The following is a 10,606-nucleotide window of genomic DNA, read 5'->3' on the forward strand; positions in this document are numbered from 1 at the left end:
ATACAGACTGACGCTTAGTCTCTTAATATATATAATAGAAACATCTTTTACATTGAAAAAAGGGACCCGGTGAGAAGTGAGGTGAGGTGAAATTGGGTTTAACGTCGTGCTTGCGAATATTTCGCTCGTATGACGACGTGCATGCGTGTGTATATGTAAGTGCGGCTGCTTGTACTAGCCCAGACTGAAGCTGGTTTTATAGTGCTAGCCCACTGAGATACCATGCCGCAGTGAAGCATGAATACCCCACTCAGACACATACTGACTCCGAGCCGACCAGTCCTTGTTGTACCCATTAATGCCGAACGCCAGGCAGGGACCAACAAGTACCATATTTTAACGTCTTTTGGTATGACGCGGTCGGGGATCGAACCCGCGACCTTCCGCTCTCCGGGCGGACGCTCTTACCACTACACCACGGAGGCGGTCTCGGTGAGAAGTGAGATTGCTGAGGAAATCTAGACTTGCTTCATTTAGTGCTTTAGCATTGGAGAAAGGGCTGGCGGAAAGGAACTAATGCTGCCCAGGGCCTGTGATTGAGTCATCTCAAACGCTGACTATTTGACTAAATATCCCCGTTGTCAGCCGCGGAGATCCGGGTCCAAACTTGGTTATTTACAGACCGTGGCTATATAACTGGAATATTTCTGAGTTCTGCGTGTAACAACACACCAGTCAATCAACCAACACCCCGTTTTCTTTGTTGTGTATATCTTGCATCATCAACATGTTTTGTTGATCATAACTGTATTCCTGTTCTCCTTCCTTTTGTATGCATCCATTAACATCGATTGGTGCATCTTGCCATTTTCTTTTACACTGCGTTTTGACAGAACTTTTCTTTTAGGCTGCGTTTTAACAGACTTAAAGGATATTGCTGTTAAAACCTGTATCACGAATGCTTTTCAGTATAACTGTGTATTCATGAAGTTCACTTTCTATCTGTAATCACCTCTAATATATCTTACGTTTAGGGCAGACTATGCGTGTTTTATATTCATTTGCACACCTTAACTGGCGTAGCGAAGATCCGGGTTAGAATTTGTCTTCAGCAACCCATCCTTGTCGTAACGGGATCGGCTGGTCAGGCTCGCAGGTTTGGTTGACAGATGTCATCGTATCCCAACTGCGTAGATCGCTGTTCATGTTGCTGAACATAGGATTGTCTGATCAAGACTCGCTTATTCACAGACCGCCGCCAAATAGCTGGAATATTGCCGAGTCCTGGGTTAACAACAAACATCTTACAGTATGAAGCGTTCTTAAATCTCCCACATCTCCCGCGACCCATTAATTCACACGTACATGAAGTCTATTTGGAAATATGTACTATACATTTTTGCATTTATTTTTGAATACATATTACCCGGTAAAAATATCCGTAGTTCATTGATCAGACAAATGACCAAATATCGAAAGTATTTTCAATGCTATAACATTAACGCTTCTACATGAAGCACTGTTACTTTCATCGTAAATATATGTTTCTGATCAGGACTATATGACGATAATTCCCAGAATGAATGTTTTTTTAACTAGTTATGTGCATGATTTCATTTGGTGAAATATGAGATGATAATTTTGTGTTTGAGTGTGTGTGTGCGTGTGTAGCCAACTTGAAGATTATGGTTTGAAATATTTTCTCTATGGGTAAACGCTATCCCGCGATCACGTGATTCTCACGGGAAAACATGGCTGCCTCCATGTGACGCAAATAACTTTGTATTTGACATTGAGTATGTTTTATTTCCAAACTCAATATACTGTTGTCATTAATTTGCAAAAGTAAGTTGATTCACATTTAACAGATATCATTTGTTTGTTTAAGGGAGTCATTCATGGCTTCAAGATTTATTTTTGATAAAGAAGATTCATATCTTCAGTGTCGGAGTACCAATAAGTACCTGGGAACCTTCATTGACTCTAAGCTGAACTGGAACTCTAACACTGAAGCCCTATACAAAATGTGTCAACAACGTCATCATCTCATGCGTAAACTGAGATCTTTTAATGTTAACCCATCTGTGATGTCATCTTTTTATGCAGCATTTATTCAGAGTATTTTAACCTTTTCTTACCATTGTTGGTACGGGTCTATCTCAGTTCATCTCAAATCTAAAATAGACAAAATTGTTAACACTGCAAGTAAAATCGCTGGAGTCAGATTTGAATGTTTATCATCAACACATGAGCGGCAAATCGTGAATCAAGCTGTCAAAATTATATCTGACCGTACTCACTACTTAAATTCGGAATACGATCTCCTCCCTTCAGGCCGCCGCTACAAAGTTCCAATTGTGAAAACTAAGAGAGCCTGTACATCCTTTATTCCAAGTACCATATCTCTCTTAAACAAATATGACGTTACCTAAATCAATGAATTTATGTAAATATGTTTTGTATCTCTCTAATGTGTCAGTAGCTCTGCTGATGTAACACGAATTCCTGAAAAGGCATTTAAGTATTATTCTATTCTTTATCCTGTAATCTAGCCCCCCCCATCATGTAAACAAATGCACCATTCACTAGCTGTTCATCGCCCACACACACCCTGTGAATTCGCTCAATCATGTGAAACCTAGAGAGTGAACATTCTGTGGTACATTTTGTGTGACATGTGCACAAATCTATAGTAAAATAATCGGGAAGACTGGAATTCACCAGATGCAGGTTATAATGAGACTATAATGCCATCTTCCCATGTCTGACATTTCTGTAAGCAGCTAGAGAGAGATGTCACTTCCACCTGGAGTTTGTTTTGACTGTCTGCCTGTGCTATGTAATCATCAACATAACTGATTTGTTGCAGGTCAAAATGACGTCAAGACTAAGAAACATAATAGCAGAGAATTATAAGAGCCCGAAGAAAGGTCTAGTGGGAAATTTTGTTTCAGTGAGTGTTGATTTAGCCTTGATACATAGAGTTCATTGCCATGATGATTCAACTATAATATATTTTAACCATTGCAATGGTTAATTAGAGGCAGATTATGTCTTTGGGACTGATCACTTTAATCAATCAGAGTGTGTGAAGTGTGCTAAAATCTTCTTCCTAGCCTGATCTTGGGTTTGATGTGCTTGCAAGATAAGTATAACGAAAGTGAATGATGTGGTATCAGTAGGAATACATCTAGATTGCCTGACAAAAGACCCTGCAGGACCGAAGCCCCACAGACAAAAGCCCTTTTGGGCGAAAGCCCCAAACATCTCAGACAAAAGCCCAGTCACAGAACACTCCCATCTAATCGTCGACTTATTTACACTCTTCTTAGTGTACATAAAGCCCTCAAAGCTAAGTTTGACACCACCTTTGTTATTTCTTAGAATTTCCATTTTTACTGGTGGTCATTTTTCAGCAACATGACTATTTTATAGGCACTGTTAAGTTTAGTCTTGACATTGAGCAGATCCTGTTAACACTGAACACTTAATTAATGAATAAAAAAATGAGAAGACCCTGTTGACATTAACTACTGTAAACGTACTTATTTTCGCGTGGTGCAATTTTCGCGGAATTGACAGTTTAGACTACATCGCGCGGTCAATTATTCACGCAATCAGTAATTGCCGGAACTGCCAGCTGTCTCTTTGGCCGCCACTAATAGCAGTGAAAACAAACAGAGTGGCTTAACCTGTCAGGCGGCGTTTATTGCTTACTCACAGGAAATCCCTATCTGTGCGATATACTAGTACACAGTAATCCGTTTACTCACGGAAGAGATGAAAAACACATCAGTCTTATGTTCCGAATTCTGACGATCTGACCGAATTAACTTCTACTGTATATGAAGCTCTCTGTGATTTCAAACAAGCCGGGTTGTTGTGAATGAGATGATTGAGTGTTAAGTGACTATTCGCTTCATGATGTACTGGTAAATAAAATCTTAATGAATAAATAAAATACTGCTGTATTATTTCTTTCCGAAGTCGTTTCATGGTAATCTGTTTTGTATCAAACCATCTGTCATGTGACCAATTTCCATGGCGCCACACACACATTGCTGCTTTTTGCTAATTCGGTGATGGATTTGGCTCATTATTTAATTATGTTTGAAATCCATTACAGCGACAGTTAAGTATGATTCTTTATGCTACTATCAGTCGTCATTTTAAGATTCCCGTAGATTTCTGTCTTCAAACTTGATGTGTTATGGTAACAACTCAGGGGCGAGCGTGGCTAGACTGAATGAATGACAGGTTTATTCGCGGTGTATAAATTTTAAGCTAAAATGTTTTTCGAAAAGCGAAAAAAATAAAACCTGCGCGAAATATAATACGTTTACAGTATATTAATTAATCCTTTTCAAACCTTTGGATTAGCCTTCTCAAGACTACCTTCCTCCTTAGACCACCTTGGAAAAACAATACTTAAGTGTCTTAATTAATCCTTTTCAACCCCAATTTCTTGATTAGCCTTCTCAAGACCAACCTCCTCCTCAAGTACAGCTTCCTACTCAGACCACCTTGAGAAAACATAATTTTGGACTTTTGTCTCATTTGTTATTTTAGCTATGGGGCTTTTGCCCAAAAGGGCTTTTGTGTATGGGGCTTTGGTCCTGCAGGGCTTTTGTCTGTCCACCATATCTAACTAGACTTTGGTGGTGGGGCAGCTTAGTGGTTAAAGCGTTCACTCGTCACGCCAAAGACCCAGGTTTGTGTCAACCACTGTCATATTGCTGGAATATTGCTAAAACTAAACTCACTCACTCTTACTAGACTTTGTTTTTAATCATCAGGAAAAGTTCAACCACATCACAACAAGTGTGCCAATATGTCATTCCCGACAGACAAAGCTCAATCAAGGGAACCTGTTTCATATGTATATTTGATTGTTGTTTAATGCCACACTCAGCAATTTTCTGACTATATGTCATTGGTCTGTATTTAATTGAATCTGGACAAGACATTCCAGTGATTGACATCATGAGCATCAATCTAGGATTAGGATACAACATTCATCAACCAAGTCAGTGAGCCAGACCACCCAATCCGATTGGTCACCTCTCATGATAAGCATGAGTTGATGAAGACCATTTCTAGCCCAGATATTCACATTTCAGATGGCTATCATGTGGAACGCAGTCACAAAAGCTTGGGGGCAGTGGGGTAGCCTAGTGGTTAAGCGTTTGCTCATCACACTGAGAACCCTGGTTCGATTCCCCACATGGGTACAATGTGTGAAACCCATTTCTGATGTCCCCCTGCCGAGATATTGCTGGAATATTGCTAAAATCAGCGTAAAACTAAACTCACTCACAGCAAGCTTGTGACTTTCATGGAAAATAATTAGTAAACTCTAAGAAGTCATTATTAAGATGTGCTTGTCATGGCTTAGGATGATTTCTCATACCTGCTGGTTTTACTTGCAGAAATTTGTGTTTGATAAGCGCAATGTGTACCTGGAGCAAAACGCTGCTCGTCTGAGTCGTATCCAACCACATCACAAGGTGTTAGAGGTCGGCTTTGGATCCGGTCATGGTCTGCAGGAGGCCTACAAGTATGTCAAAGGTATGTCTGTCTTGTACTCTTTAAGAACGGTCCTCTATAACTCCACAAGGAGCAAGACAAGCTCCATGGTTTAATGGTCTGCTCAGAAGGAAAAATGTTAGTGCAATATTCATTATAGGCCGCACCCTTAAGCCATTCGCGCACTTATATTTAACATGGCGCACTGTACAGGTATGTGGTCGTGTCGGCACATCCATAAATGTATATCTGAAATGCATCATGAGGTTGTTTTCGCTTGGCAACTCATGCAAAACTCAGTACGTCTTTGAAAACAACAGTACACCTATTCTTGCAGAATCGTGTTTTGACTTTCAACCTGTGTTTATAATGATAGTGCGAAACCTGCAAATCGGTGTAGTTAGGAAAACCAAAGCACTGAGTAAAACTGGTTGTGATAGTTTGGTTTTCATCAAGTGAACCAATCACGTTGCATGCTGCAGTTTCACGCTATGGGGGATATATCGGCTGTAAAACGCAGATATCCGTCAGAATGTCTTACATTTGTCAAGAAAAAATGTACATACGTGTTTGTTTTGTTAAGAATATGTGTTTCCATCTTTGCCAGTGGCTGTCATTCTAACAAGCAGCAAATGGTAAGATGTGCATTACCCACCAAATAAACAGTCAGTTTACAGGGTATGGTTAAGTCCAGCTTAAGAATTTCGAACAACATTACAGGTATCCGTGTGTTACTGGCTTTCTGACTCTTAAACATTCGTCAACAACAATAATTGTAAAACGTCATTAACCCAAAACATAATCCGACAACATAATGTATTAGTCACTGTCAGACTGATCATAATTATAAGAATTACTGTTCACTGTCGAAGTTACCACTTGTTTTCAAAGTTTCAAGTTGAAAACTCAGACTTAGTGTCAGCTAGACTAAGAAAACTGTTCAATCAGTATTGAAATGTTCAGTGGAGTTCTCAATGAACATGGAGCTTCAGTTCATTTTTAGTGTATAAATATCAATATTTTTCAAATTATGTTTGAATTTACTGTTTTATTAATGTGTTGAAAAATAGTTTCTCTTTTGAAAGTTTGAAAAAGGACTGACTGACTGAGTTTTGGTTTTACGCCGCTTTTAGCAATATTCCAGCAACATCATGGTGTCCCCTGCCGTGATGTTGCTGGAATATTGCTAAAAGCGGCGCAAAACCAAACTCAGTCAGTCAGTCAGTGTACCCATTTAAAAAAGGAAGTGAACTCATACTAGTAACTAGTAGTGTATGGATAAAAGGTCACAGCAATTTGACATGACCCACAATATTTTCTAAATGACCCACATAACTGAGGGTTTGTGAGCCATGGGCTCCCTTGTTAGAAATGCTGGAATGAACACTGTCAGTGGTTCAATGCCTGGCCACATTATACCAAAAGGTTTTATTAGTTGTAAGTTTGTTTGGTACCCATCATTAAACACATAAAACAAGAATTCTTGGAATAAGGTGGCCTTTTGGTCAAAGCGCTCGCTTGTCACGCTGAAGACCTAGGTTCAACTCCCCACATCTGGTCACTGTGTGAAGCTAGTTTCAGGTGTTCACTGCCGTGATGTTGCAGGAATAGTGCTAAAATTGGCATAGATTTCAAGGCCGAAGGGGTTGTTTTGACCATGAATAGGTATGACTTTTCTCATGAAAACCTGGGTGAGAATTGGTCTTCAGCTACCATGCTTGTCATAAGAGGTACTAACGGTATCAGGTGGTCAGGTTAGCTAAACTGGTGTACATGTCGCCAGCACACAAAGTCATCCCAGTTGCGTAGATCGATGCTCATAATGTTGATCACTGGATTGGTCCAGACTCAATTATTCACAGACCGCCACCATATAGCTGGAATATAGCTGAGTGTGGTGTTAAAACGACAAACCAACCAACCAATCTCATGAAAAGCCCTGTGGTTGAACCCAAATCACACAATCTGTTTCAGATGGGACTGGGATGATCTATGGCATAGAGTATTCTGAACTGATGCTGAAGAAGGCAAGTCGCCGGATGAGGCAGGAGATTCAACGTGGGAAGGTCGACCTGTGCATGGGCTCAGTGATCCAGCTTCCATACAACACAGACACGTTCGACAGCGTCTTCCACTGCAACACCTACTACTTCTGGCCCAACTTGAAGGTCGCCAGTCAGGAGCTCTATCGAGTGATGAAGCCAGGCTCAACAATGGTGACGGCCATGAACCTTGACAGGATTAGAATGTTACAGCGTAAAGGATTTATGAAATACGGTAGCCCCGATCCTGTGAGGTTTATGTGGATGCTTGAAGAAAGTGGTTTCGAGGATGTCAAGCTGGAATACTTGTCAGATGGGGACAAAAAATTTGAGGCCATATTTGCCCGAATTAATGAAAAGACTGCTTATGATGAAGACTTTGAAGAGGAAGTTGCACAGTTTGGCAGTTTACAAGATGAAGCCAAGCCATATTTTGCAGACAAACTGAAAGGACAGATTGAACCTTCTGTTTCATGACCTTCATTGTGAAAGGTTCAAGAATATAACACTCTTAAAGATTGTCTTAATTTTGAATGAAGATGCTTTCTGTGTGGGCAGGTGATTTATAATTGCAATAGAGGTACTTGGCAGTATGTTGCAATGACACAGTTGAAAATTTGTCAGCCCTAAATACACATGCCGCTCTTCGACCTCACCCCCATTTTGTCCTGGCCAAATGAATCTATGGCCCTTTTAGCAAGTTCAGTTGAGGAGAACATTTATACATACAGACACTGGAGAATGTATAGTTAACACCATGTTGTCATTGCTGCTTGTATGGAGGACTCAGATCTGTGCCAGGAGCTTTGGTCAATATTATTCCATGACACAACATTCAAAGATCCACGTGACATTCTTATGATATTGCAGTGTCGTGTTGATGTGAGAGGAGCTGGTCTGTTTCACAGTTCCAGTCACCCGTCAAGATCCGGGTTAGAATTGGTCTTCAGGACCTGTGCTTGTCGTAAGAGGCGAATAACAGGATAGGGGCTCGCTGACTTGGTTGATACATGTCATCGTACCCCAATTACATAGATAAATGCTCATGCTGTTGATCACTGGATTATCTCGTCCAGACTCAATTATTTACAGACCGTCGCCATACAGCTGGAATATTGCTGAGTGTGACGTTAAACAGCAAATTAACCAACCTATCATAGTTCCAGTCAAGATGTAGCCTCTGTAATTAGTGCCTTGTGTGGCAGTGAGACAGTCTGTGTGTAGTTAGGGTGACAATCAGCATGGTAAGACTCTAGAATGATTTTATAAAGATATCTTAGCTGGCAAGAGAAGTGATATTTTTTCAACACAAATCAAATTTGTCCCCTTCTGGGGAGTTGCTTTTGTTACTGTTGCTTTATCCTTTAGGTCAACACAGTGTTATGGATAGAACTTCTTCCCAGAGAGAAATGATGGTGGTTTAATCCCAAGGATTCAACGTAAACTTCTTACCTAAAGGTGGTTAAATTTGTTACGGAATTCTTTCTTTAGAAAGGTCCTTTTTTAACAGTTTCTGTGACACAAGTATCCACTCAGAAGCTACTTAAGCTGCAGTAACTATAGCACATATAAAACAGTAGATGTGAAGAAAAGTGTTCATTGTACAGGGATCGATTTATGTCCAGGCTGCACCAGTGCAGGTACATTATTGCTGGTGCAGGTAGCATCAACTGTCAGTTTGCAATCAGTGCAGGTGACATTTTCCACAAGAAGTGCATGGCAGTGGTTTGATTGGTATGAATTGCACGTTTAAATCATTTCTATCTTTGTATGAGGTAAATCATTTACCAGAAGTAAGCAATGAAAACAAATCTGCTTTCATTCTCATAAATCAGTTATGTGGAGCTCACTCTGTGTACACAATCATGTGCCAATTCGTGCCAAGGTCAGAGGTCACTGTGTAATATGTCACTTGTAATGTGGACAAGTTGATTTTAAGTGGGAAAGAATTTAAATTTATCAATGAAAATAGCCATAGTAAAGTAAACATAATCATTTGTCAATCATTTAAGTGCTTCTGTGATAATCAGTCATTTGTCAATCATTGATTTAACACTTTGCAGTGATGGTCAATCATTTGTCAATCATTGATTTAACACTTTGCGGTGATGATCGGTCATTTGTCAATCATTGATTTAACACTTTGCAGTGATGATCAGTCATTTGTCATTCATTGATTAAACGCTTTGCAGTGATGATCAGTCATTTGTCAATCATTGATTTAACGCTTTGCAGTAATGATCAGTCATTTGTCAATCATTGATTAAACTTTGCAGTGATGATCAGTCATTTGTCAATCATTGATTGCAAAGCTTTGCAGTAGATGATCAGTCATTTGTCAATCATTGATTTCTGACAAAACTTTGCAGTGATGATCACTGGATCATTTACAAAAAAACGGGTCCACATGCATTTAATGCCAAACTATAGTCATCAGACTAAAAAAGCGTGAATGCAGACTCACTCACACACACGCTCTTTTGTCGTTTAAGAACTCTGATTTTCTGTGATAAAATTTCACCCTTTGATCAGTTTTACTGGGTCTGAAAAAACAGTCAGCCAAGTTGTTCTTCCGTACAAATTTGTAACTTGGTTACCTATTGCGAGATACTTATAATCCACTGGCTGGTGGCCATCGACTACGGTATATTTTCATCAGGAAGGTTGATTCATGTGGTTTTGATGTTTGATCTGGTTACACAGGTGATGTAGTAGTTGGCTTTTCATATTCTTGTCCCTGAGAGAAACTTGTGTGGGTGAAGAATACCTTTACACTTATATTTCAGCATTGTTCAACATGATGAGTTTCGTGGTTAAACAAAGCATAAACATTTGTTGCAAGAATGATCGATCTGCAATATTCAGCTCCGAGGCCATTTCTGTCCAGTGATGCTGATTATACTATTTTTAGAAATAGTTGTTTGATGTGAATTGTGAATAAATTAATATGCAACTTGAGATATTTCCTGTACTGTATATTGTAGAGAGTTAAAGCATTCTAAAGGAAACCAATTTCCATCCTTTGCCCAGTAAATGTCCTTGAAGGGTGTGAAAATTGAAAAATCCCATCTGAGTATCTGTGAAATTCATCTTGACAT

The 10,606-nt window shown here is 39.6% G+C and overlaps 1 protein-coding gene across 2 annotated transcripts; it reads left to right on the forward strand.

The window, feature by feature from the left end:
* The first annotated feature begins 1,663 nt into the window (after nucleotides 1-1,663).
* Nucleotides 1,664-9,617, forward strand: LOC124292448 (uncharacterized methyltransferase YdaC-like). Of its 2 annotated transcripts, none has more exons than XM_046729531.1 (4): nucleotides 1,664-1,736; nucleotides 2,810-2,893; nucleotides 5,370-5,508; nucleotides 7,441-9,617. In XM_046729531.1, the coding sequence occupies exons 2-4, from the start codon at nucleotides 2,816-2,818 to the stop codon at nucleotides 7,983-7,985; spliced, it is 762 nt and encodes a 253-aa protein (XP_046585487.1). In that variant the 5' UTR covers nucleotides 1,664-1,736; nucleotides 2,810-2,815; the 3' UTR covers nucleotides 7,986-9,617. The 2 variants fall into 2 exon arrangements, with proteins under 2 accessions (XP_046585487.1, XP_046585486.1); XM_046729530.1 differs by having other exon boundaries at nucleotides 1,672-1,785.
* The last annotated feature ends 989 nt before the right edge of the window (nucleotides 9,618-10,606 follow it).

The sequence above is a fragment of the Haliotis rubra genome, unplaced genomic scaffold (genome assembly GCF_003918875.1).
Source record: "Haliotis rubra isolate DU_JTF1 unplaced genomic scaffold, ASM391887v1 Scf518, whole genome shotgun sequence".
Lineage (NCBI taxonomy): Eukaryota > Metazoa > Mollusca > Gastropoda > Lepetellida > Haliotidae > Haliotis > Haliotis rubra.

What these genes read in the sequence shown, in the direction of transcription:
- LOC124292448 (XM_046729531.1), top strand. Translation starts at nt 2,816, where the DNA reads ATGACGTCAAGACTAAGAAACATAATAGCAGAGAATTATAAGAGCCCG. An exon ending in TAGTGGGAAATTTTGTTTCA is followed by an intron (nt 2,894 to 5,369) that starts GTGAGTGTTGAT and finishes TTTTACTTGCAG; the next exon opens with AAATTTGTGTTTGATAAGCG. An exon ending in GGCCTACAAGTATGTCAAAG is followed by an intron (nt 5,509 to 7,440) that starts GTATGTCTGTCT and finishes AATCTGTTTCAG; the next exon opens with ATGGGACTGGGATGATCTAT.